This window comes from Zea mays, chromosome 5 (genome assembly GCF_902167145.1).
Source record: "Zea mays cultivar B73 chromosome 5, Zm-B73-REFERENCE-NAM-5.0, whole genome shotgun sequence".
Classification (NCBI taxonomy): domain Eukaryota; kingdom Viridiplantae; phylum Streptophyta; class Magnoliopsida; order Poales; family Poaceae; genus Zea; species Zea mays.
In genome coordinates this window covers 20,824,838-20,852,633 of record NC_050100.1, presented here as the reverse complement: position 1 = coordinate 20,852,633, position 27,796 = coordinate 20,824,838, and the positions used below count along the sequence as shown (strand labels likewise).

The following is a 27,796-nucleotide window of genomic DNA, read 5'->3' as shown; positions in this document are numbered from 1 at the left end:
TTTTTAGGATTATATATGGACATATATCGTACCTTCGTAAAATTTCATGAATTTATGAGGCTATTTGTGTATTCTAAATTTCTTTTTGCGGAAAATCGTCAAAATGTTGTTACATTCGTAAAATATTCTATTGTCGACCGAAAATTGCAAATAGGTTATCAAGACTAATAAACATTCTATAATAAGATAACCTCAAGACCTCACATGAAAATGAAAAAAATAAAGTATTGGTTATATTGAAACTTGTATACTTAGAGTGATTTTCACATATAACTCATGAAACAAGTGAAAGTGAAATGAAAGAAACGTTGGCATCTTGTGGGTGTTATGTTCCAAACATTTTGACCTCTGTAAAATTTTATGATTTTCTGCTGCTATTTGTGTATTATTATTTTTTTCTGTAAAAAACATTAAATGCACACAATTATCTGGGAAGGTATCCGAATATCCGAGAATATATTCTGATATCCAAAATCCGATGGATATTGGTGTAGGGTAACGCAAGTCACCCAACTAGATGTAGAGATATTTCGTCTGAACCGGTATAAAATTCTTGTGTCCTCCTTGTACACCATCTGTACCAGATGTGCAAAGCACGTACATTACTAGTCATTGGTTTCAGAACACCGACAAGTGTACATACAAGTTTCAATTACTTAAGGGAGCTGAGACATGCACTCGTATTTGTAAGGTCAAAACACTATTACATGTGGGCGCTCAGGAGATGAGCGACTAGAGTCATTGGTGTAAAATTCTTCGACATTGGTACTTCAAAAATATCAGCATGCAGGTTATCGACATCAGTGCCTAAAGGATGGAGTCATTCGACTAACTTGTCACCGAAGTCATTCAGGGTTATTGCTAGTGATGTGGGCATAGAGTACCTCATTGCCCTAAATCCTAATATAAACATATTACCATAGGGGGAGTCAAGATTGGCTAAGATGAGGACCATCCGAACTACATCATCAAACTAGTACAACGCTCGTGCACGCAACAACACACCAAAAAATACTAGCTTTATCTTAGTTCAAAGGTCTAGAAAGGTATGAGTTGAAAATGAGCTCGACCTTTCCTTTTATATAGCTCGCTCGGTCGCTCGTCCTCCTTTAGCTAGCGAGATGATACTATATGGTAATGTTGTGATGTGTGCGACTTCCTGTCGTGTTGGGTTTGGATGGTTTCTGACGACCCATCTGTAAGGTAACGGTCCACTAATAGGGCCTTAGGTGATTTTCACGGTATTCTATATGCGGTAACAGTCTACTGGTAGGGTGAGGGAAATACACCTGTATGCTTCGTGGGTGATCCAGGACAACTGTTGAAACGAGTGCTTCATAATAGTGGAGACGAGGTGGACCAGCTCGCAGAAGGAGTTTTGGTTCCGACTTCCATAAAGATAAGATGGTTGTTTTATTATTTATTTCTTATAACCGATTAGGAAACATGATAGTAAATGGATCATTATAATGTAACCCTTAGATTATCTCCAGCGGCCCCCATATTCTACTTTCTATCTCACTCTCTATTTTAAACTTTACTCCGTAAAAAATACAATATAAATCAGTGTTATACATGTCCACCGATTAGTAGCCAAACAATATTGCGTAGGCCATAAGTTATCAGGAGCCCCTTGTAAACTCAAGAATAGAGAGGTTGGCCCTTTTGTTTTATTCCTCCAAAACTTGTATGGGGGGAAAGTAATTCATATGAATTTCAAAAGAATTGGTAGGCTTATCGCATGTTGTTCGACAAGTATTGAACTCCGGTCTCCACTCGTCCGCCCCGGCCGTGAACCCTGCTTTTTACTTTTTGTTCAGAGTTCGGATCCAAGCTTCTTTGCCTCCATCATTAAGCAAGCCATCAGAACCTTGTTGGACAAGCAAGTATTTGACTCCGGTCTCCACCCGAGTGGACCCAGCTTTTTTGCTTTTGTTCAGAGTTGAGATCCAATCCAAGTATATTTGCTTTCAGATAGTGGAGTGGACGCGCTTCTTCAGACGTATGCTTTGCTTTTATTAATCATAGCACTGAGCAGAATCTTGCTGGCAGTTTGCTTTTATAATCGTGCGCTACTTTCTGTAGCTCCTTTGAACGGACACGACAAATGAATTAAATGATGAGTACGGTTTCAGTTAACTTTTTTTTGCCTTTTTCTCCAGTTTCGTGTTTGTTTCTGACCTCGCCGTTTTCAAAGAAAAGGACTTCGCTTAGAAAACGACTTTGAAATTTCACGATTGTTTCCGGCTTTCCGCCTCTAGTGCATCGAGGACATGTTTGTGAGCTTATCACTGCTCTCTCCATCCTAGTATATGAAACATTTTTTTTATTTAAGTCACACAATAATGAGTACTCTTTCTAAATGCATGTAGTAATTTGTAATGTTAAAAGAGAATTAAATATATTTATTAATTTTTGAACAAAAATGATTACGTCATATATAGGGTGGAAGAAGTAGCTAGCTAAAAATAGGTCAATTGCATCTAAATAAGAGAGCAAATACGTGAGCTAGTTTTTTAGCGATGTCTTCAACTAGGTGTTAACTTAAGAATTAACTACCAGTTCTTTTGGAGGACACTTGGGAAGGGACTTATTGGTAGACGAAAGGTACACTGATTCAGTTAAGCCCATGGTTATTTGTGGTGTGTGGTCCTTATGGTCTAGAAGAAATGCTAGAAGGTTTGGGCGTGACCGTAGGATTCCAAACGTTGCAGTGAGTCATGGGACATAAATGCTAGAGGATCTGGTTTGCTTAAAAATGTTAGGGTCGCAAGCTTCTCAGTGATGCCTGGTTAAATAGAGAGCGCCACCGGAAGGTTGGGTCAAAATTAACTCAGATGTTGCTTTTGTCGCTGAGACGACAAATGGGCTGGGGTGTGGTGATGAGGAACTCGCAGGGAGAGATTTTGGCGGCAACAACACATTTATATGAACACCTTCCTGATGCGCTAACCAGTGAGGCTAGTGATGGCGTGATGCTAGCCCAGTTGCTTAGCATGTAGAAAGTGATTTTAGAAGTTGACAACTGTGTCCTGGTGGTTCTTTTCTGTTCAGATGAAGGAAGAAGGTGTGCTATCACAGGTTTGTGGCAAGAAATTAGAGAGATAAGTGTGATTTTTAGATCCTTCGATGTTTCTTTCGTTAATAGAGAGGGAAATGAGGTAGCTCACCTTTGTGCAAGTAAGGCTGTAGAGTTGGCTCCTATTTTATTTTGGCTAGATTGCTTCCCTAATTGGCTTTTGGAAGCAACTAGAAGGGATTGTAATATCACTCTGAACCAGTAATAAGGACATGTACATTGGTGTTTAATATAGAGATTTTTGAGGTGTCTAAAGAGGGTTTTTGAAAAAAAACGTAGAGCCATCTCTCCGTGAAGAGACACCAATCAGCAACGGACGAATTTGCCGTCTGTTTTATCAATCCGATGCCATACAAATACATTTATTTCTGTATTTATTAGTGTGATACATTTATCGACATTCCATTGTATAATAAAGTCTCTTAGTTTCTCCTTAAATCTGATTTTTGGGTTGATTCAAGGGAGCTTTTGGAATTGATCTTAGTGTGATACCCTTTCTAAATACATCGTTCACTAGCAATATTTTCTCTTGCTATATATAGATACCAATAAACGTTGTCTGACTGAGCAACAAATTTCATCCATCATCTGCTACCCATGGCTCTTACTAAACATAAATTAGGGATGTCCATGATTTCTTAACCAGATAAGAGAACATATCAGATGTAACAGTACAACCATATAACAAAAAGTCAAGGATAGAGATGAGAGGGTCTCTTTTAAAACATTTTTTTTTTCCAAAATAACTCTCCTATTTTTCTTTGTACGCTTTTTTTAAAAAAACTTCTCCTAAACCATTCTTATGTCTTGGATATACTGTTACAAATACGACTATATCTAATATGTTTCCACGAAATAAAGATATAACGTCATTCTATCCGAAAAAACTAAACTAAGACGAGATTATTTTGTCTCGGTGTGAGCTGGCAGGTGGCCACTGGCCAGCACAACATGTCAACAACGAGCACAACTTGTTGGCACACATGTCTCTCCTCAGTAAACTGGTGCCACGTAGTTTTTAAATCGGTTAATATTATCTTGACATCTATATTTTTAAAGAATTGATTTTTTAAAAATTCAATTTTTTTTTGTTAATATGTAACTTTTAGTTTTAAAAAATATCATGTAGTTTTTTATGTTTAATGAATCATGTCGATTTATAATTTATAAACTATGCAATTTTATTTGTTTTTATAAACTATATAATTTTTATTTGCTTATTTATTTATATATACTCAGATGAATTTTTGTTTCAATAAAAAACGCTGCGTTTCATTTTAAATAAGATTTTGTAAAAAATTGACTTAGCAGGATAGTGGACAGTGGTAAAGGTTGTCCATTGGGCGTTACAATAGATAAAGACCGATGGCAATACATACAGAGTAATCGATACGTGTATCTCTGCCTCTACTATAAATATAAACTATCCTAAAGCACCGGAGCATTGAAAATTTGGAGCGGCGAACGGCAGAAAGCCAAGGCCACAAAATTGCTGCGAATCTGGGAAAGCCCACCACCGTCCCCGCGAGAGCCACCGAGGTAGTCACGATTCGAATCCTCTGGCGTGGATGGGATCAGGAAGGAGGACGCGAAACGAATCGGATCCCTTCCCCTTGCCGAGTCAAAAAGCGTAGCGAAGCAAGCGCAACGCAATCGTGTGGCGATTGCAGGGCGTGTGCCGTGGAGGAGAGCGGCAGCGCAACCGTCACCACCACCAAACCCCTCCGCATTCTCTCGTGCACGCAGCACGCGTCCCTAAACCTCCCTCTCCCTTCCGCTTTTTGTAATCCTCGTCGCCATGACCCGCGCCGCCGCCGAAGCCGCCGGGGAGGTGGTGGTGGAGGAGGATCTGCCGCCATCCTGCGACCCGCAGACACAGGCGAGATGGTGAGTCCGCCAGCGCGTTCCCTGCCGCCCCTCGTCCGCCGCTCTTCCCCGTTCCGTCCTAATGTGGGTTCACCGCAGGTACCAGCTGGAGGCGCTGGAGCGCGCGCTGGCCGGGAACACGCTTGTGTTCCTCGAGACGGGCGCCGGCAAGACGCTCATTGCGGTGTTGCTTCTCCGCCGCTTCGCACACCGCATCCGCTCCTCCCCGCCGCCCTCCTTCGCCGTCTTCCTCGTCCCCACCGTCGTGCTCGTGAACCAGCAGGCGGGCGTCATCAAGGAGCACACGGACCTCCGCGTCGCCCAGTTCTACGGCGACATGGGCGTCGACTTCTGGAACGCGGACACCTGGCGCGGCAGGATCGACGGGGCCGAGGTGCTCGTCATGACGCCACAAATCCTTCTTGATAACCTCCGCCACAGCATCTTCAGGCTGCGGGACATCCCGCTCCTCATCTTCGACGAGTGCCACCGCGCCACCGGGAATTCCCCGTACGCCTGCATTCTTAAGGTCACCCCAAAGTTCTATTTTTGTCCACGACCAACCCTGTCGTCTGTTTGCATGCACCTTCATTGATTTCATTTCGCGATTCAGTTACAAGTTTTAAGGCTACGTCAGCCAGTTGCCCACTTGTATCAATTCAGGAGGTCCTATGACTGTATGTGTACTGGGGTACACTTTTAGGTGGAATCATGACTACTTAGTCTTTTTTGTTACAGTTAAGAGTCTTGGATTTTCTTGCCTTTTTTCATGTATATCCAACAATCTAGTTAAATCTTTTAGTGACTTTTTTTCTGGTAGGAGTTTTATCATCCGCAACTGAATTCTAGGCCATCAGATTCCATTCCAACTATATTTGGGATGACCGCTTCTTTAATTGCAAGAAGTAAGGATACAACAATTCTCTTTGTATATTTATATGTGCATATGCATTTTATTCTCTCACTAATTAACTCTTTTGTGGAATTTTCTTGACAGATTTGGCGCTTGACAAATATTCAGAAGAAATATCTGAGTTTGAGAATCTCATGAATGCGAAGGTCAGGCTATATAAGAACACCCACACAACTGTATTTGTATTTATTATCCCAACTTTGGTTACATGCGGCAATAACTTATGCATTTCCCTTTATAGGTGTACACTGTTGCCAGTGAATCAGCACTATTGCAATACATTCCAATTGCGACTACAAAGATAGTTGAGTACGATGATTATATCGTAACGTCTGAGTTATATAGTCATACTATCCGTTGCTTGAACAAATTGGAAACAAAGGTACTATTATATGCTCTAGGCATGACCTTCTGCTGGATGCAGATTGACTATGTTACTTTGCGTCACCCAGTATGTAATCCAGGGATCTTTTGCAGTGCATTCTGCATTATATTATCGAAGCATAACACTTGATTTGTTATTTATCCATACTCTAGAATTCGAATCTTATGATTTAAGATACTACCGTTCACAGCAAAATTGTTTGGTCTTTTTTTTTTCTAAAAGCATTTTCTGTTTGATGCTGAAATTGTAAATGGCGCTACAACACTCTGACAACTACATTAGTTTGTTCTGGCTCCTAAACTTCTAGATGGTATGCATGATCACACCTTATATACCTGGTTTGTAGTAGATATGATATCATGAATAATGCACATAAAAATAACTAAGACTTGGACTTCAAATGGTTTAACAGGAAAGACAACGACACATTACTAGTAATATGATTAAATATCATAGGCATAATGCTGTTGGTAAGTAATATTATAAAGTTAGGGATATTCGTGGGTGTTTAGTCCAAGCAAATTCAAATTAATATTCAACCTTGAAGGGATGATGAACAAATCTGTATTATTCATTATTTGCTTTGTTATACATGTGCAACAATGTTCTCATGGCTTTATACTTGGCAAAAAAATGCAATAGCTTTACTGACATATCCATATTTCTTTTTATCTCGTTTTATGCTCATGATGGGGTTATGGACCTTTTTAGTATATTTTCTTATATAACTTCCAATAACTTCTCTCACCATGTTCTGAGTTGATATACACATGAATTAACAGTGGTTACATTATCTTAGCATTTAGAAATCCTGAAGGGGAAACTGCATGGTTCACCTTTGGAAAATTCAGAGAAAAGAATAAAAAAATTAAATGCAATGTTCTTATATTGCATATCTGATCTTGGAGTATGGCTGGCAGCAAAGGTATGGGGATATGTAATGTGCACATTTTTATCATTCTGATGCACTCCTAAAAATGGCTTTAAACCTTTTTTTCAGGCTGCTGAGATTCTACAATCAAATAAGGAAAGCTGTGTGTCCTTTTGGGGCGAAGAATTGGATGAAAAACTTGAAGGATTTGTTAGAAACTATGTCAGAGATGTATATAGTGATCTTTCAGAAATTATATTGAAGATGACAAAGAGGGGCGTACAACGTAATTGCATTCTTGTTTCTTGTTTCTTTAATGTACCTTTTTCTGAAAGTTCAGCCTTAACATGAATTACTCTGTGCAACTGTTTTGCCACTGTTTATCAATATTTTTAACTCAGCCTTTATGGTTTATAAATCATTTTGTTGATAAGAAGTGTATCTATAATTACTACTGTGTTATTTATGAGGTGTATGCCAATATTTATCACTTTATCAGTTCACTAAATAAAATACTAAACTCAACTCCGGGAAGAAGATGACACCTGCACAACCTTTATGTAGACACACGACCTTTGACCACCTGGGTTTGAACTGGGGTCAGCGGCCTCTCGATTGAAGGCTAATGATTGAGCCATTGCACGATTTGGCAATTTACATTATTAGGTAGAGACACACTTGTTCTTAGTGTGTTCTTGAGCTATCTATGATACTGTCCAAAAATGTATATGATGTGTTTTATTTTTACATTGTTAAAATTAAAACTAGTTGAATATTGTTTTCTCAAACAAGAATGTTGTTTGTACTTTGTAGCTACAAAACCAACTAATATAGTGCAAAGTCATTTATTAAATGTACTTATATGATATTTATACCAGACGTTTCTTGACTAATTATTGGTCAAAACATACAAAGATTAAATCTTCTGAAAGCATGCACACTGTACCTGACTGTATGGAGTATCAATTTCTGAAGTGTATTAAATATGATTTGTTGATCTTCCTGTCATATTTTATATTTATATCCGTCTATACAGGACATATTGGTGAGGACTTCGCTGAGGATCTGCAAGATGGGTTATTAACATCCAAAGTTTATTTTCTTATCAAATCTCTTATGGGGTATAGGTGAGAAAATAGTTTACTCCCATTGCCTTTGAAGTAGCGATTCGCCATACATGCAAATCTAATTCCACTAAAGTTGTCTATCCAAATAAATGTACACAAGCTTGTCCTATAGATCTTATAGTGTTATGAACCCGAATGTCCAGCTGGATGGCAATGGCGGAGCGTGACATAAAATCAAGAGGGGACCAATTCTATAAACTCATGCTACACCTAGCTAGCTGTTACTGCCTTTCAGGTTGTGCTTTGTTCACGCACAAGAGAAGTCAGCAAGTAAGATGAAGTGCTTGTGGCTTGTTTGATGACATTGTGTATGAGCTCCTAAGTTAGTCAATACAATGCTTTAATAACAGCAAAAAGTTTAACAGCTGCATTGAGCAGCAAATGCAGGAGAGCAGTAGGTGTCGGACATATTGTCTTTCTTAGTAATTGTTGTACGCAAATCAAGCAACTGACATGGGGATCCAAATAATATATAACACCTAAAACTGATATGGGGAGCTGAAAATTGTTCTCTCATTGTTACCATAGGTGATTAATCTCTCGTTCCCTCTTGCAGGCATATGCAAGATTTGAGATGCATTGTTTTTGTCGAAAGAGTTATTACAAGCATTGTGTTGGAGGCCCTTCTGTCAACTATTAATCAAATGTCTGGATGGAGTGTTAGATACATGGCATCAGGGCGTAATTGTGGTTTGCAACATCAGAGTAGGAATAAGCATGTGGAAATCGTTGATTCATTTCGGAGTGGAAAGGTCTGCTGCTTATGTTGCCCTGCTGTTGTTGTGTCCGATAAATATTTGTACTGATGATAAAATGATACATTGTAGGTGCATCTGATTATTGCCACACAAATTTTGGAGGAGGGACTAGATGTGCCAAGTTGTAACTTGATAATCCGTTTTGATCAGGCAGCAACTGTACGCAGCTTTATACAGTCACGTGGTCGAGCTAGGATGCAACATTCTGACTATGTTTTACTAGTTAGAAGGCATGTTTTCCAGTTTTGTAGGTGTTGTTTCCTCAGCAAATTTTTATTTATCCTTTCATCTTCATTTTTTGGTCCAAAGTAAACTTTGTGGAATTGCTCCTTTGGTTGCTCACCCTGGACATTTGGTCATCTTGCTGGGTAGTGTTCTTGTTGTGGTCGTCTTTTTGTTGGTTTGTGACTTTGTGTGACACGCCCTGCATATTTGGAGTAGGCATTTGCATCTCCTTGTCCTTTTTCTCCTGAATGAAAGTTGAGAGAAAAAAAGTAAAGTTTGCTGGCTGGATTACCCAATGACCAATGAAAGTTGGCTGGAATAAAAAAGGTGTTCCGTTGCAGTGATTTGTAGTGTAGGCACAATATTTCCTGTTTGAATTGTATGTTGTGAATTGCTAAATGCACTTTTTTGTCCCAGTGGCTTAATCTTCATGCCAGTGTGACTGATGGTGATACAAGAAATATCATGAAAAAATCTCTGTTTTATTCATTCTAGGTTGATTTATTGTTTCTGGTGGTATCATCTTTATTTGTTCACAATTGTTAGAGGGATTCAAGATGTGGTTTCTGTTAGTTTACTATTTTTCAGTTTACTAGGACCCTGTAATCTGTGTCAAATTTTATTGCCAATCTTATTTGAGTGATATTGTTGGATTTTGCATATTGCTTTACTTGATTATTTAGGTTTCTTTATGTCTGTACCAGGGGAGATGTCAATGCTCTTTCTAAGACACAGAAGTTTCTGAAAAGTGGACAAATCATGCGGGAAGAATCTCAGAGATTGGAATCTACTTGTTGTCAGCCTCTTCTAAACACACTATGCAATGAAGAATTTTATGGTGTTGAATCTACTGGAGCAATTGTGACTTTGAACTCTAGTATTCAATTGATTAACTTTTTCTGCTCAAAGCTACCATCGGATGAGTCTGTTTTCTTTCTTTGATAAGGTTTTCTTTTGGTTCATACAACAAAACATTTCCTGGTGCAAATACTAACAGTTTTTACCAACATATGCCAGGTATTTTAAACCTCTACCAAGATTCAAAATTGACAAGGCATTAGGTACATGTACGCTGCATCTTCCAATGAGCAGTCCTGTACAAACAATTTATGCTGAAGGAAAAGTTTCTATAATCAAGAAGGTTGTTTGTCTCAAGGCCTGCCGGGAATTACATGCTGTTGGCGCTCTCACAGATTATCTCTTGCCCGAATCGAGTGTTCCATGTGAAGATGAACCTGATATTGGTATTTCTATTTCTTTGTTAATAAAAAATGAATCCAGACTTCATTTTATTGCAGTTATTGTTAATATTTTTTTTGTGATTGCCTACACCTAGGGGTGGCAATGGATCACGATCCATTTTTTTTCAAAATTTGTTTGAGACCTTAATTAATTTTAGTTCAAAAATGAATAGAAATAGAGTCCAGTCCTAATCCGATCCGATCCTTAAATTTTATAGTTTAGGATTTTAGGGTACCTACACCAGGATGAAGTCACAAATGGTACCGTTTTCTTGGAAATGGTACTCAGTTGGTTGGGGATTTTCATCATTGTTTTCATCTCTGCCTGAAATGTCCGCTATTAAGTCAAAAGTGCACTCACTCGGTCGATGCATGTTAACAATTGGGTAATCAGTTTATGCAGACATGCAATTGAATTGATGTGTACTAAGACTATTATATCTTGTGATGTAGTTGTGGACAAATACAAAAATGGGCAACCTGACTACTTTCCAGAGCAATTAGTGGATAATTGGTCGTCCTTTTCTCGTCGTGGCTTTTATTATTGCTACATGGTATCACTGGAAGGTTGTTCTAAAACTACTCCAGCTGAGATAGTATTAGCTGTAAAGTGCGACATGGGATCTGACTTCATCTCGAACTCATTCAAATTGTGGGGTGTGCAAGATTATTTGAGTTTTACCATGAGATATGTTGGCATCATTCATCTAAATCAGGAACAGGTAGGTTTTGACTCTGTATAAACTTGTTATGTAGTCACCATACCATCTTTTCTTGTTCTCTTTTTGATAAGTGAAAGTATTTTGGGATCTTCACCTTCATTATGATTACGCCACTCCTGATCAGGTAATTGCCGCGAGAAGATTCCAGACAACAATTCTTTCTTTGCTTATTAGTAATGACCTTTCGGAGGTCAGCAATTATATTAAGAACTTACTTGAAATGCCAGCATCTCCTGGAGCTGTGTATCTACTTCTGCCAGTAGTTTCTGGAAAAATTGATTGGCGTAGCATCAAATTCTCAGCCTCGGAAATGCCTGAAGCTACTAACATGGATATGCGACACTGCTATCCTTGTAAAGATACTGGTATAGTGCAGACAAAAGATGGCACTTTCTGCTCGTGCATGCTTCGAAATTCTATTGTCTGTACACCACATAATGGCATGTTTTATGCTGTTTGTGGCTTTCTTGACTTGAATGCTAATTCGCTTCTACATAGAAGTGATGGCAGTTTCCTTAGCTACAAAACCTATTTTAAGGAAAGGTATGTTTGTCTTTCCTTTGGTACTCTTTATGTCATGCTCCCAAAGTTGTAGAAATTATCTTTATGTATCTTATTTCTTGTTTTACATTCTCTAGGTACAACCTTGATTTAAGATGTGAAGATCAAGCTCTCTTGGAAGCTCGTAAACTTGTGGAAGTGCGGAACTTTCTCCACAAGTGTAACTATAAAAAAGAAAAAGGTTTCTTTCTTTTGAGAAGAGTATTTAGTTATGCTTGTTGCCATATCCATCATGTTTGGTATTTATACCAGTACTGAATCAATTAGTTTGTGCTCAAATCCTAGTAGATGGGATGGGAAGACTAAAAAAAAGTAAAACATGCACACATGCCTTCTCTAAACTGTATTCTCTTACATGTGAGCCTCACATTTTCAAAAGCTAGCATAATTGACCAGTACATAATTGCTCTGGTGGGGAGGCTGTCGACCCGGGTTCAAATCTTGGGCTGCACAAAAAAATGTCCTTCGTTGTGTAACTATTTACAGTGATTTACGTGTTAGGCGAGCTTTCAAGCTTTTAGAGCCTTTTCTTGACCCTGAAGTTTAGGGATGGCTTGGTTGAGTTCGGGTCAGGTGGAGCAAGAACCCGCTCGTGAAGTCTACCTAAATCTGCATGTGATCGCATCCGCGGGTTCAATTCCAAACCTGGCACCTGAACCGTTTCGGGTCACCCACGAGTTTTTACTCAGAGTACACTTTTAAACAATATTTTAGCTATACGCAATTAAGTACGAGCAATGATTGTGTTATATCTACGGATTTCAAGTCTTACGTTGAGCAGCAACAAAATATTTCATGAATCATTAGCCAAGTTACTTATTCAAAATAATTACTATTGTATCTTAACCATTTTGCGCAAAATAAAGAATGAACCAAATTTTGGGTCGGATGTAGGTCACCCGGGTTGAATTAGAAACCCACACTCACGAAACTTTGGCTTGAGTGCGGGTGCGCCCGCGGGTCAAAATTTCCACCTGTATCCGCACCTGTCGGGTTTTGGGGGTTAAATTGCCATCCCTACTGAAGTTCAAGAAAATTTCTTTTTTCTATGATACCCCCAGGATCAAGTTTTTTATGAGTACATAAAAAGAAATTCTATGGGCTTGCTGATTTCAGGAGTTAGATTTACCTGTGTTAAAAAGATCTGTTTTTTCTATATGTCATCTATGTTCTTGTTTTCTAGAATCTAGAATATGAAGGAAAATTGTGTACCTTTGAATAAACAGAGGAAAAAGTATGTGTGTGTGTGGTGGTGGTGGTTGGGGGGGGGTCTAATACAGCATGCGCCCCTACCTTGGAATAAGTAAGAGGTTTCAAGAACAAGCATAGAAACTTAGAACCAAAAAAGATACTGGGTAGGCCTTGACCACACACCTAATACAACATTAACTACTGGCCCAAACCCTGAACTTGACCTAAGACTCATACAGTTTGCTCCCGCGAAATACCAGTTATGACATTTCAGTTTCGAAGAAGTGGGAGAGCTGTCTGTAGATTGGGTTGGATCTTGTCAAAGACCATTGCATTCCTGTGCTTCCAAAGTGCCTAGAATAATCACGAATTGAGTTTTTATAACTTTCTGTTGCAGATGGGTAAACCCAAATAAGTACATGGGAACTCTGAGTGCACACAAGGGAGGGTTTGTTCAGCCATCTCCACGACTCCACCTGATCTGGATCACATTGAATAGGAATTACACAACTTTTCTGCAGATTGGTGTTGCATTTCATCCATAGGCTTGATAAACAAGACCACATCATTTGCATAAATGGGAATTCATTGCTTTTGTAGATCATTAGCCAAAGGATGAAGGAGCCCAAACTCACCAGCCTTAGAGAAGATGCTATTAAGAACGTCCATGATTAGAATGAAAAACATAAGTGAGAGGGGGTCTCTATGATGGATACCTCTCATTGCTTGATGTCAGCTTTTGTCGGTCCATTAAGAATGGTTTTAGTGGATGCAGTCCTAAGTAATTTAGAAATAATGTTGCACCAAATAGGAACAAATCCTAAGTGAGTCATCACCTTCAGGAGAAACTGCCAGGAGACAGAGTCAAACACTTTCGGCACATTAATTTTAGAAACAGACTTGGAGTCTTTTTTTGTGAAGGAGCTTGATCGATTGCTGCACCAGGACCAGGAGGTAGTTATCATGGATACATCTTCTGATAAAAGCATTTTGGTTGGTAGCAATCAAAGAATCTAGATGTGGGGCGAGCTTGTTAGCTAGAACTTTCATGATCAGTTTAGCAAAACTATGAATTAAGCTGATTGGACGGAAATCTTTGGGAGTCATTGCCTCATCTTTCTTTTGGGATTAACGTGAGATAAGTAGGATTCAGTAACCAAAGCTTCGTAGTATTCTTTTGTTGTAACATGATGATGGCTTCCATGAAGTCCGATTTAATTGTTGGCCAACATGCCTTGTAGAAACGCCTAGTGAATCCATCTGGACCCAGCGCCCCATCAGCAGGCAATTCTTTTATTGTTGCCCAAAGCTCTTCTGTCATGTCCCTAGTCAGCTCCAAAAGATTAACTCTTTACCTATGAAAGATTTCCAGGTTCAGAGAGGACGACCGTTCGGAAGGACTCCCAAGCAGATTATTAAAATAAGAGAACATGATATCTTGTTTCTCATCATGCGTTGTTATCCCCCTGCCTTCATGAACCAATTTAGCTACAAAGTTTTCCCTCTTCCTAAAACCAGCTGCCTATGAAAGGAGGTATTAGCATCTCCATCTTTTAAATACCTAATGCGTGAGCGAAGCCTAACAATGGTTCTCTCAAGAGATGCCAGTACTAAGCAGCTCTTTTTGGCTTCTCTTCTCAGCCCTTCACCCACAGAAATCTGTCTACTGTCTTGGGCTATTTCCAATTTGTGGAGAATCTTTCTTGCAATCCCAAGCTGTGATTTGACATGGCCAACTTGTTTCTGCCCCTTAGATTGAAGAACACGGGCTAATCTCTTTAGCTTGATCGAAATTCGCTCCATGGGACAAACTGCCACTACCGATTCATTCCACAAATTCGCCACTGTTTCGAGGAAGTTAGGCAAATCCATCCAAAGTTCAATCACTGTTTTTCTAGAACATTTTTTCAGCAATAAAGATTCTCTGTGTATGTCTAAATAAAACTATAGTTGATTGGTTACTTATGAGTCAGGAAATATTTGGCACATTTCAGCTGTAAGTTCTTTAAAAAGCACACTTCTAGAATTCAATATCTTCAATATCACAATGGTTGTGATATCACAATGGCTGTGTATGTAGACAGTTTGATAGCAGAACTTGTTTAATGTTACACTTATATTTCAAATAACTGTAGTTTGTGTTGAAGTGTATAAGTCCATTGTCCAATTCTTCTTGAAAGCTTAAGTTTTTAAGTTGAACTGGTTGGTGTGTGCAACTTAACATGATATCAAAGTCATAGGTCTCGAGTTCAAATCCTGTTAGAAGCAATTTAAGTCCTTGACCCCTTTTATTTCTACGTTTGCGCCTCTCTCTGGATGCATGTGAGTCACATTTGTGTCTCTCTGGCTGCACGTGAGTGGGTGTGTTGAAGTGTGTAAGTGCATTGCCCATCTCTTCATGAAAGCTTAAACTATTTGATTGAACTGGTTAGTGTGTGGAACATGACAGTTTGGAGGCTCAGAATTTCCAAAACATCTACGTTTGTCTTCATTGGCATAATACATTTCTGTTTTAATTCATGGATGGTCTGCTCATAGGTACCATTTGTGTGCAAAATTTCAAAAAACTACATTTGTGTTCATACAATAATCTTCTGGAGGAAGTAATAGTAATACCCATGCTGCTCTCAAGATTATAGAAGCTGAATAATGGAGATATGATAATCTTATTTCTTTTTTCGTCTTAGCATAGCTAAGCAAGCTTCCCAGAGTAAAGGAGTCGGAACATGTATCCTTGAGGTTGTGGGAAGGCCCAAGGCCTGTTTGTTTTCCTATGGCTTTGTGAGGGGCGGTTTGGCAGTTGGTGGCACTTGGCAGTCTGGCGTTTTGTCAGTCTGGCACTTGGCAGTCTGGTGTTTTGTAAACTGTCTTGAGTAGGTGGCACTTGGCAGTCTGGCGTTTTGTAGTGTAGACCAGTAGGTAGAGTTCCGTAATATTCTCTATTAAAATTTTGAAAGTTTCAAATAATTTTTGTTAGCTTTTTAATACTCTAATTAACTTTACTTGTTTGTTATTCCATTATCCTGTTTCAGAAAGAAGTGGTAAGAGTGTGGTTGAATTGCCACCCGAACTGTGCATAGTTGTCATGTCACCAATGTCCGCAATTACTTTGCGCAGCTTCACATTTATTCCTTCTATAATGTATCGGATCCAGTGTATGCTCCTTTCTATGAATTTGAAAATGCAATTGGGTCCAAGCATGCAGCAGTTTGATATTCCAGCACTAAAGGTTCAATTCTACTGCAATTTTCTAATTTATATGCACATCATTGTGTAGCTACCAAGTCAGCTTGTTGCACTCTAGAAAATAAATCCTGTTTCAATACTCTATTACATTGTGAAAATAAAGGTTCTGGTCAGTTATTCTTCTGTTGTATATTATTGTATCATGTAGCATTGGTTCTTGTCATCATGTAGGATTGGTTTTTTTGTTGTCATGTTTCTTTTTTCTGAAACAACCTGTCTTTATGTTTCACCCCCTTGGAATTATTCTCAGATGAGTTCTACAGTTCAATTGATGACTTTGCAAATAGGAACTAGTAACTTTTTGGTTTTTGATACTTCTAATATAATTTTGCATTATAAAAGTATTTCATGAAAATTTAAGAACGTGGACCTTATCCAGTCAATCTCTATGATTATTTAGCTATTGATAGTTGAATCTCAACCAGTTTTGACTCAGATATTTCTAATGAACTTATTCGGGATTGTAGTATCTTAAACTGATCAAGATGCATGATGTGCATGCTGCTTCATATATTTTCTTTGTAAATATTTAGTAAAGATTGGAGTGACTTACAGTGGTTGATCATTTCTTGTCACCAGCATGAACAATCACCTTCTATGCATTCTCTGTACAAGAATGTTTTTATTTTTACCCTCGTTCATTGACTTGCAGATTCTGGAAGCACTTACAACAAAGAATTGCCAAGAGGAATTTTCGCAGGAATCATTAGAGACACTTGGGGACTCTTTTCTCAAGTATATTACAACCCAACACTTTTTTGTCAAATACAAACATCAGCATGAAGGCATGCTAACCAAGATGAAGAAAAACGTGATCTCGAATGCAGCTTTATGTCAGCTGGCTTGCAGTAACAATCTTGTGGTACTCTTACCTAACCTGTCTTCTTTTTTTTTGAAATCTTAAGTTTTGTTTACGTGAGTTGTCCCTAGTATCTTTGATTTGCAAAAACGATCTACTGAATACAGCAGTTTGGATCAGCATAGTATCTGAATTGGATCTTCCGATCTAGTATCTGAATTGGATCAGCATAGTTTGGATCAACTTTGGCCTTCCTCTACTTCTCTTCCCATTGCTATTGCGCCTTTTAAGTCTCCCTTTAGTGTCTCTTCCCATGTTACCTTTGGCCTTCCTCTACCTCTTTCTATTGCTATCATGCCTTAGGATCCCACTACGAACTAGTGTTTCTGGAGGTCTCCGTTGGACATGTCCAAACCGTCTCAGTCGGTTGGACACACTTTTCTTCAATTGTGCTATTTCTAGCATATCACGTATATCGTTTCGAACTCAACCCTTCTTGTATGACCACAAATTGAACGCAAACATACACATTTCCACAACACTTGTCTATTGATCATGTCATATTTTTGGAAGCCAACATTCATACAACAGTGGGTCTAATTGCCATTCTATGAAACTTACTTTTTTGCCGTTCTATAAAACTCTTTTCACATAGAACGCTTGATGCCTGATGCCATTTCATCTACTATGCTTTGATTTTATGGCTAAAATTTTCAATTAATATCTCTGTCTCTATTGCGTTGATCCTAAATACCATACCCTGGGCACTATTTGACCTTTCGAACTAACATTCCCTTTCTCATGTGTAGTAGTGCAAAAGTCACATCTCATATATTTGGTTTTTAGTTCTACTTAGTCTAAAACCTGTGGACTTCTAGAGTAAATCTCGTCCAAATATTAAAAATCCGCTTAGATAATTCTTTGGCCACTAGTGCAATGTGTCAATGTTCTCTGTTGAAACTTGTTGCTATAATTATTTGCCTTTTTTGCTGTACAGTGTGTTTATCCTTACTAATTCAGCATTTGTTGTGCCTTTTGCTTTGTTTTCAGGGATACATTCGAAGCGAAGCTTTCAATCCTAAAACATGGATCGTTCCAGGGGTTGGCTATGACATATGTGATAGGAGTCTGAGGAAGCTGAAAAGTAAGAGAATTGCGGATTCAGTTGAGGCCTTAATCGGGGCGTATCTCAGTACTGCTGGTGAGCAGGCAGCATATATTTTCTTAAAATCTTTAGGAATGGATATAGAGTTTCACAAAATGCCAATTGAGAGGGTAATCACAATCAAAGCAGAAGAGTTCATTAATGTTAAAAGTTTGGAGCTATTGCTTGACTATAGTTTCAATGATCCTTCATTGTTGATGGAAGCACTGACACATGGTTCATATCAGATTGCTGGCACTACTCCATGTTATCAGGTTGGTCTGAAAGACGCCAAAAACTTCTTTCCATCTACTTTGCTAATTTCTATTTATTTTCAAAAAGTTCCCTGTCTACTTCAGTGCAGAGGCATAAATCTGGTATTATAACGGAAGTATCTTTCGAACAAATAATCATGTTGTTTCTTATTTTGTTATAATATAGTTTAATGAGATGGAAATCCAAGTGTTGGGGTTTAGGGTTGAAATGTATAAAAAAGTTTAAAAGAGTTGAAAAAATGTCAGACTTGAGCCGTGTAGGAAACATCCACACAGTGATCATTGAGAATGACATTATTTTCTATTTGCTTTTCCAAACGTTCCCTGTCTACTTCAATGTAGAGGAATAAATTTGGTAAAATGTTCACATATAGGGCAAGCAATCATCAAGAATGACCAAATATTATACACCAGGGTACAACACGCTCCCTCGTGCTGGACGTCCCAGCCTTGATTGTGCACTAAGCTTACACAAAATTAGAATAGGTACTAATATATTGTAGACAACGAGTATTGTTGATTGGTTTTGTTTTGAATTGATAAGCCAACCCAAATATTAGGTTTTCCTTTTCAATATATGTGTGACTATTAGAGATATGTATAATCTAGACATATGTATTACTTGTACTCCAAATTGTATCTTGACTATATGTATATGAAAGCCACCCCTCCCTTAACAAGTGTGAGGTGTTCCCTAATTCTCTATATGGTATCAATAGTCTAGGTCCCCTTCTGACTTCTTTTCCCTAACTTCTCTCCGGTGTCGTAAACTCCATGGTCACTGATCGGGGCACCATTGCATGAGGGAACTAACGCCAAAACAATTCTCTATGGTCACTAATTCTCTACATGAGGTACACCGTGCAATGTGCCCAAACAATGAGGTTGGGAGGGGGATGATCGGCCTTCACGAGACCATTAAGAGGGACAACTGCTAGGCCAAACCCATGGGAAAGACACTGAAGCCAACTCCAACACGCTTTGGTCCATCTCGTCCTCGCGCTCAGGCCCATTCTAATGGCGCACAGGCCCATTCCACTAGCGCCTGACGCGTTGGCAGTTGGGGCGCCCAAGTCGCCATCCTCGTCTGCAGAGGTGCCCAAGGCCACTGCAGCCGGAAAAACCGGTGTTGGATGAAGTAGCGCCCGTGCCAGGGGTGACAACCGACAACGGAACGAGGGCGGCTGGACTAGAGAGCGATGGGCGGCGGCTGTACAGGGGACGGTGGCGCCTGGGGAGGGAGGACATAGATTGGTTGGTGCTTACCAACGATGCCCAAGAGCGGCAAGGAAGGAGGGGGGAAGAGGGCGGCTGGACTAGAGAGCGATGGGAGGCGGCTGTATAGGGGACGGTGGCGCCTGGGGAGGGGGACATAGATTGGTTGGTGCTTACCAACGATGCCCAAGAGCGGCAAGGAAGGAGGGGGGAAGAGGATGGAGGAGTGGCGCCGGCCATGAGTGGTGGCTGCCACCAGGGAGAGGGCCGGTGACCTGTTAGAGGAGGCTTTCTGATACCATATTGGAGGAGACAGAAAACTAAATTACATTGAGTGTGAGGGTTACAAATATATAGGTACCTGCCTAGGTTCTACCCTAATCCTAATATGCGACATGGGCTAGGCTCTAGGCCCATACAGAGACAGCCACTTGCCCACTTAGGCACACACAGTGATAGCAGTCTGATGTACTGAATAATAATCTTTTGTCTTAATTGAAAACACATGTTATTTTTATTTGCACAGTACCATTTGTACTTGAATATTCCTATATTTTCACAGAAAATAATATTCTCTAAATGATTTTATCATCAGTAATATAAATATATAATAAATCTAATACTATCGAAGTTACAGCAATAACGATTTAGTTACTTACAACTTCATGCATTTGTGCAGCGGCTGGAGTTTCTTGGGGATGCTGTATTAGATCATATTTTTACTGATTATTTCTACCATCAGTACCCTGAATGCACTCCTGAACTGCTGACAGATCTGAGATCTGCTTCTGTGAACAATAGCTGCTATGCTCATGCAGCAGTAAAAGCAGGATTACATAAGCATGTTCTTCACTCGTCATCAGCACTGCACAAAAGGATGGCCGACTACCTGGACAAGTTTGAGCAGTCATTTTCAGGTCCATCACATGGTTGGGAAGCAGGCATCAGTCTGCCCAAGGTGCGTCTTCTTGATTGTTTGGTCCTTCTAGGTGGCTAATAGACTAATATTGTTAAACTTGTAGCACTATAGTGCATTTTCAATGTTCAGTTGCCAGATTTGGGGAAACCTGATCTCTATCTAGCCTGAGTGGCAGTAACTACTAACCAGCTAGTTTAGTTATAGTTCCTTTTTCACCTGGACTACATCCTTTCAAAACAAATAAATTTGAAGTACCCTTTTCACTCATTCTCGCATACTTGCAGGTTCTAGGTGATGTGGTTGAATCTATCGCTGGTGCAATTTACATCGACGCCAAGCATGACAAAGGGGTCGTTTGGAGAAGCATGAAACGGATACTGGAACCTCTTGTGACACCCGACACCCTTCAGAATGACCCTGTGAAAGAGCTCCAGGAATTCTGTGATAGCAAAGGTTACACTTTGGAGTACACGGTAACTCGTGACAACGGTGTATCCTCGGTGGTCGCAGAAGTGCGGACCGAAGGGACTACGTACAAGGCCACTCGGACAGGCTTCTCTAAGCTTGACGCCAAAAAGTTGGCAGCCAGTTCCGTGCTCCGTGATTTGAAGGCTGCGGACACAAAGCAGTACTCTGCAAATGGTATCAGTTGCACTTAAACTTCATAGCTCTATGGTATATACTTTTGTACAAAATCGTCGAATCAGTAAGGTGTGCAGGTGCCTAGGCACGCTACCCTACTTTTACTGCATCTACGTCTACGGCCACACTAAAGCAGTACGTGCAACAATGTTTTGTTTTGGTCATGTCTCTTGAGAGTGAAAGTGTAGCGTTATTTTTATTTTGATTCGCATTTTTGGGATAGGCCTGGTGGTGCACCAGGGCACCAAGCGAGTATGTGGTCCGTAGGGTTTTTAGATTACTCTTGTTTCGAGATGATTGGATTAAATTCTTGTAGAGCTGATTGGATGGTTCAATATCTTGGTTTTTAGAATGGTCATACGAGTCTTAATCATATCGAGAGCTATAATTTTTATACACAAAGTATTTTTTTTATCTAACACTATAAAAATTGATTTATAATATTTTTTAGCTTCTTAACAACCTTAAATAAAAAAACTTGAAACTATAAAGTTTTAGATCAAAAGCTACAATTAAGCCTTAGTGCTGAAATGTTGATATTGGTGTAAGCGCTAAGGCCATTCCAAACCTCAAAATTTATATTTTGGCGCCTTGCGTCTACTACGTTGGCCTCTTGCTGTGGCTGCGCGTGCCCGAACACTGCTCTAATACACTGCCTTTTTTTCGTGCCGCTGCAGTGCGTGTGTTATTTCCCTCTTTTATTTTTTCTGATATAGATCAGATTCTTTCTTTCTTCGATTCTCATCGAATCAACGTGTGTTCAGTTGTCCAGTAGCTTATTAATAACTCATCCTTAGTACTCCGTCAGTCCCAATTTATAGTTGGATTAACTTTTTTTAACAGGTTTGATCGGTTTGTCTTAATTCGAGAAAATGAAAATTTAAAGTATACATATATTATAAACGAAACCATATCACAGTAAAAATTAATAATATCTAAAAAAATTTAAATAAGAATAGTCAGTCAAATTTAATGTAAAAAGATAAAACAAATTAGACGTAGCGTGTCTTTACTCTCTTCAATATTATTTTTGTTTATTATTAGTAGAGAAGATGCTACACCAAAAATCTACCTCAATATGTGACGTAGCGTGTCTTTACTCTCTTCTCATGTTCCACCCACCCAGATCCAGCACCACCATCTGCTGGCCACCTTTGCCCTGTCACCCCCACGATGGCTGACGTGCAACATGGGAGGGTGCCACGTGAAGTCGGTCACCCATGACGTGTACCGCTCGGTGTTGCACGCCATTCGCCTCATCCTTCGCCACGACCCGGGCCGGACAGCGACGACGCGTTCCTTGACGTCCCCATGTGCAAGGTCAGGAAAACCTCCGCTCCCAACACGCCGTGGCCCAGCGTCGGCACCCTCTCCGGTGGGATAAGGGAAATGAAAGTAACACTTGCGTGGGATCCCCGAATGCTCCTTTTATTTAGAGGATGTACAGTAGAGAGATACTAAAGCGATTCTTCGAGCATAAGACACAACTAAGAGACTTTATTATGTAATAGAAAGTTTATAAATATAATTTATTAATAAATATAAAAATAAATATAACTGTACAATATCATATCGATAGAATAGATAACAGATTCCTACAGTAAAAGATAGACGTCTATTGTTAATATGTCTCTTCACAGAGAGACAGGTCCAACGATTTTTTTTAATAAATATCCCCTTTAGAGCTGATTTGGTGATTCGGGATTTCGGGAGGATTGGAGGGGATTGAGAGAGAAATTAGTTTATTTCCCCTTCAATCCTCCCGTGATCCACTTGTCACCAAATCAACCCTTAAGCACATTAAAAACCTCTACATTAAACACATCTGTACATGCTTTCTTGGTAGAACTCTTAGCAGAGTAATGAAATTGTATCAACTCTTCCAATATGACAGATTTATGGAAACTAGTTTGCTAGGAGTACACCGACCAACTCTGGTTCCATAGGATAATTCAAGTTGCAGAGTACCTTACGTCCCAAAACAAGTGCAGTTCACTTCTGGAATCAAGGAAAGGAATCAGTGTCTATATTAAATTACTTATATCCCTATAAAAATATATATTCCTATAAACATAAAATAACATGTCACAAATTGCATGTTAGGAAATAGGAATGGGAGGAAAATAGAAAAAGGTACTGGTCCTATTTGGACTATGGCCTAGAAATGCACTTGTCGTGTTACAAATTTTGAAAACTAGAAACATACTTATACTTATTTGGGGGACGAACGGAGCACGCTAATTTCTTCATGGTATTCTATAGCACATGCTGCACAGTTCATGTTTCATGAATATATAGCTACAAAAAAAAAAGGTTACACCTGCATAGTTGCTGCAGCTAACTGTACAATTTACATAACCCCTGAAGTGAGGGAAGGGCGAAGCAACTTTCCAAGATCTTTGGGGTTGCTATGTGGAGTTGTCCTGAAAGGAAAGGAAAGGAAGGCATGAAGTTATCAGTGTTAACACGATACGATATAATCCAGATTCCATTATCTCATTATCTTCTCAACTCCAGCTAATGGCAGCTAATACCGGATAATTGACATCTATACCTTATACCTATGATTTTCAACGGTCAATGGTCCTTTAGCTAGTTCATTATCTAGCAAACCTGATACCGCACTGCGAGCTAAACTTTAGCTAGCTAATACTTTCGGCTAAAGTTTAGCTGAGGTGGAACCAAATGTCTTAACTCTAGCTAATGGCAGATAATACCGGGTGATTGACCCGTAAACCCATGATTTTCTCATGTCCTTGTCTCGGTCCTGTTTGCTAGGCCATTATCCAGAAAACCAAACACCTCACTGCTAGCTAATACTTTAGCTAGGTTGAAACCAAACAGCGCCTTAACAAGGGAGCCGTAATGCTTGATATATTTTACTTTTGAAGAAAACCAATCACCTCACTGCTAGCTAATACTTTAGCTAGGGTGAAACCAAACAACGCCTTAACAAGGGGGCCTTAATGCATGATATATTTTACCTTTGAAGCCGCTGGTGTGGAGGTACTATCAGAATTCCTTGCCTCTGACTTTTCGTTTGAATAACTGGCAGAATCCAACAGATTACATGTTAAGGTTCGAACGGTAAATGTAACCACGATAGTTAGGTGATATTAGAAAAAGATGATGATACTCACGTCGACAGTATTGTGACCCAGACAAGCTCCACACAGTCGACCCATAGAAGTCTTTGCTCAACAGGAACCACACCATATGTAACTAAGTGCGCAAAAGGCCACAACTTCCATCCAGCCTGCAACAATCCAAACATTGTTTCAACTTTGTCAGAACAGGAAAGAAGAAAGACAAAATAGCTAGTAATTAGAAATATTTGCAACAACATTATCAAGAGACAGGTATGTTATTGTTACGAGCCCTGCTGCATGTTCACTTGAAAACCTCCAATAATGGAGTGAGGGAGGGTAGTAAAAGCACAAGCATAGAATGATGAAGGGTTTCTAACTTGAGTGCTACAACATTGGAAAAGCAAATAAAATGGTTAAGTACACACGGTTCTGCTGTTGCTAACAATGATATAATTAAGTTCAGTTCTAGCTTTGAATTATTCTGCTACATGTGATGTCTGTAGAAGTCATCATTCTATGCCCAGAGGCAGGAGTATATATTACACACATACCACTATAAAGGTAGACAATTAATCCCAAAGATATGGGTAGTATCAAAACAATAATTCATGTGGCCGATATGTATAAAATGCCCATGGGTTGTTCGTAATGACAGTGAAGATAAGAAGCACAACTCTTTTAATGCTTGCTCGATTCTCGCCCTGCAAACTGATTAAACTTATTCAGGGAAGATGAATCCTTACAGTAAGCATGGGCCAGAATGTGGACTTGAGCTCGTTGTAGATAGTGGTAGGTGATTCCAACCGAAGGAAACCCAAGACCACAAAGTAGATACTGTTCCAGATCGCAGACCAGATGGTCTGATCGAATGCAACCTTTGCAGGGACAACCCACCAATCCTTGAATGGGAACAGTGCCTGTCAACATAACAAAAGTATTTACTCCATCAGGTTTGCCTTAGAAAGCATGTTAGCCTCCAAAATTGTTGAAAAAATTAAAATGATTCATATATATGTGCCGATTAGTCAAGCTCTATCCGGTGATGTTTTCAAGTCATCCGAGTCGCGATTAATCGTCCAAGTCGGTTTGGACCAATCACGATTAATCGCCCAAGTCGTCCGACTAATCGTGATTAATCGACCTAGTCGGTCAGCCAGAACGACCAGCAAGTCGTCCGACTTGAAAACGTTGAGACTACCCCCCTTTATTTAGTTGTATGCATCAACTCAAGAGCTCTATCTGGTGCCTGCTATGTGCCGATTAGTTGAGCCCCACGATTAAATGTCAAACTGATGGTAAAAGTTGGCCAAATCATCACATACTTGAACACCTTAAAACCCGTTTCATTTGCTTCGTCAATTCATCAACTTAAGAATTTTCATAGCTTTTTGTGCGGTTGAAATACGTCACATAAGGGCAATTTTGACTTGAATGTACAAAAACAAGGCTGAGCAGATCATGTAGCAATGGTTACCTCGCATATATGGTAGTAGTAATGTGAAAGTGACCCATGAAGCGTGAACCCAACAAGGCCAGACCGGAACATCCTAGCACGGTCGAAATCAAATATCGGCTTGCCTTCGTAGCACTGCAAGCATAAGCAACAAAAAACAACGGCAGTCAGTAATCACACTAATGCTTGTCTTATTGAATAGTGGTAGAGTGGCTGTGGAATTGAAGTGTGAAGGCACCTGTGCAATCCAGTCACCAAGGGAGTAGACGACACCGCTGATCATCATCTTGGCTAGAACCGGGTTGGCTTTGAGGGCCTCCTCGTATGCGGACCAGTTGTGCTCCGGCATATAGCGCAGGATCTCGAAGATCGTCCACCCCTGTGTACCGAGAAAGAGAAACCAAATCAATACGCCCGCCAGTACATGGCTCCGAATCCAATCAGGGACTAATTAAATATGAAAGGGAATGAAGAAACATAGGGGACTCACATGCCAGTAGTCCTGGTCGACGGTGAGCAGCTTGGTGAGAGCGTAGGTGCTGGCCCCGAGCACGATGGCCGTGTTGATGCCCCGGTCCAGCATCTTGTTGCCGCCGCCACCGCCGGAGGCCCCGGAGCCCGCTCCGCCGCCGGTGAAGCCCCCGCCCACGTCGCCCTGGAAGGCGAGCCCTCCGATGTCGAGCTGGCTTCCGCCCAGCTGCTCGTCCGGCTGCTCCTCCAGCCTCCCGGGCACCACGGCCTCCCCCTCGGCCCCCGGGCCAGGCAGCACGTCCGCTTCATCCCCCGCAGCGGCGAACCGCAGGGCGCGCCGGAGCCGCTTGGTCGGCCTTGGGAGCCGGAGAAGAGACGGGCCGGCGGAGGGGAACAGCCGCCTGGAGGCGGGGGATGGGGTGGCCACAGTCGCCACGGCCGCCGCTGCCATCGCTGCGCGCTCCTCGGATCGCTACCCGACCACACGCGCACTGCACTGACGCTCGTCCCGCCTCTCTTACCTCGTGGCAGCGGCGCAGCGCGCACGCTTTTATCCACCACGCCGCGATCGCGCGCGGCTGCCTATGGATCTGGAGCGGGCGGGGCCTACAGCCTACTGTCGCTGGCCCTGTGGACGTGAGCCGCGCTTGCTCGCTCGCCTTGAGACTGAGGGAGGTTCCGTTCCACCGATCGGTTTGCCGTCTCGCGGAAGAGGATCGAGGTGGGGAGGGTGATTTTTTGTGGATGTGGTGGGAGGGTGAGATTTGAGCCGCTTGTCTCAGGCGGCTGTGGGCCAGTAAGCAAGATTCCACTGAACAAGGCGGCCGCTCGTGGTACTCATGCCAGCAACCCACAAAAAAATATTACTCAGACAATTATTGCAAAGGAAATAAAAATTATCTAAGTAATTACTTTAAATGCATCACGTAATTCAAATTTTACTAATAACAGTGTTTAGGGCTAGTTTAAGAACATCAATTTCCAAAAAAAAATTATTTTATTAAGAAAAACTAGTTCATTCTTATTGAGAAAACAGAGTTGTCAAACTAGATTGTAGCACAACTATCTATTGGATTATACTCCCACAAGTCTTAGAATGCCAAATGGCGAATGGGAAGTTTCACGTCACACTTTTGGCATCTTGTTGGGTAATCTCGGTAGCCTGATAAAAAAAATGACAAATTTAATATTATTATAGCAGCTTACCCATACACATATCTATGGGGCACGATTGCCGGCGAAGATCACGGTCGAGACGGTGTCTACTGTGACGATCATCACGTGGAATGTGCGGCGCGGGCAGGGGCAGGGGGCGTCGACAGTCAAAGGGTGGAGGCATGGTAGCGCATGTTGGGGCGGAAGGCTAGGCAAGGGGAACGATGTGCGCGCATGTGGTCTGCACTACGTGCTTAATATAGGTAGTAGAGATATTAAGTATTGTATACTTCAAAAAAAAATAAATATTCTAATATTGTATGATGTAGTTAAGAACTCTCTTTTTAGGCTATATTTTGTGTGATATGAGGTCATGATGCTACTATTTAATTTAAATGATGATGCTGAACTTATGGTAAAATTGTATTGGTTCGATGAATTTAACATGT

The 27,796-nt window shown here is 40.4% G+C and overlaps 2 protein-coding genes across 7 annotated transcripts; one reads left to right on the top strand and one right to left on the bottom strand.

The window, feature by feature from the left end:
* Window positions 1-4,436: 4,436 nt before the first annotated feature.
* LOC100192986 (dicer-like 105) lies at window positions 4,437-21,537 on the top strand. Of its 3 annotated transcripts, none has more exons than XM_008682860.2 (20): window positions 4,437-4,966; window positions 5,045-5,474; window positions 5,766-5,850; window positions 5,943-6,004; window positions 6,100-6,240; window positions 7,043-7,168; window positions 7,244-7,400; window positions 8,151-8,241; window positions 8,798-8,993; window positions 9,069-9,229; window positions 9,929-10,147; window positions 10,242-10,468; window positions 10,919-11,187; window positions 11,312-11,730; window positions 11,826-11,929; window positions 15,972-16,168; window positions 16,838-17,047; window positions 18,035-18,403; window positions 20,298-20,576; window positions 20,822-21,537. In XM_008682860.2, the coding sequence occupies exons 1-20, from the start codon at window positions 4,878-4,880 to the stop codon at window positions 21,194-21,196; spliced, it is 4,206 nt and encodes a 1,401-aa protein (XP_008681082.1). In that variant the 5' UTR covers window positions 4,437-4,877; the 3' UTR covers window positions 21,197-21,537. The 3 variants fall into 3 exon arrangements, 2 of the variants coding, with proteins under 2 accessions (XP_008681082.1, NP_001335082.1); XR_002269393.3 differs by having other exon boundaries at window positions 4,528-4,966; window positions 9,069-9,250; window positions 20,392-20,576; NM_001348153.1 differs by having other exon boundaries at window positions 4,543-4,966; window positions 9,069-9,250; window positions 20,822-21,536.
* A 1,147-nt stretch (window positions 21,538-22,684) lies between these two features.
* On the bottom strand, window positions 22,685-26,948 carry LOC100216568 (uncharacterized). 4 transcript variants are annotated; one of them, XR_004858126.1, is made up of 8 exons: window positions 26,212-26,948; window positions 25,960-26,100; window positions 25,743-25,856; window positions 25,012-25,185; window positions 24,320-24,435; window positions 24,164-24,227; window positions 23,500-23,602; window positions 22,685-23,174 (listed from the first exon to the last, which is right to left on the bottom strand). XR_004858126.1 is itself a non-coding variant. In XM_023302417.2 (7 exons), exons 1-7 carry the CDS (start codon window positions 26,641-26,643, stop codon window positions 23,172-23,174), a joined length of 1,047 nt encoding a protein of 348 aa, XP_023158185.1. In that variant the 5' UTR covers window positions 26,644-26,948; the 3' UTR covers window positions 22,685-23,171. The 4 variants fall into 4 exon arrangements, 2 of the variants coding, with proteins under 2 accessions (XP_023158185.1, NP_001353893.1); NR_159537.1 differs by having other exon boundaries at window positions 22,845-23,177; window positions 26,212-26,869; XM_023302417.2 differs by lacking the exon at window positions 23,500-23,602 and having other exon boundaries at window positions 22,685-23,177.
* Window positions 26,949-27,796: the final 848 nt, after the last annotated feature.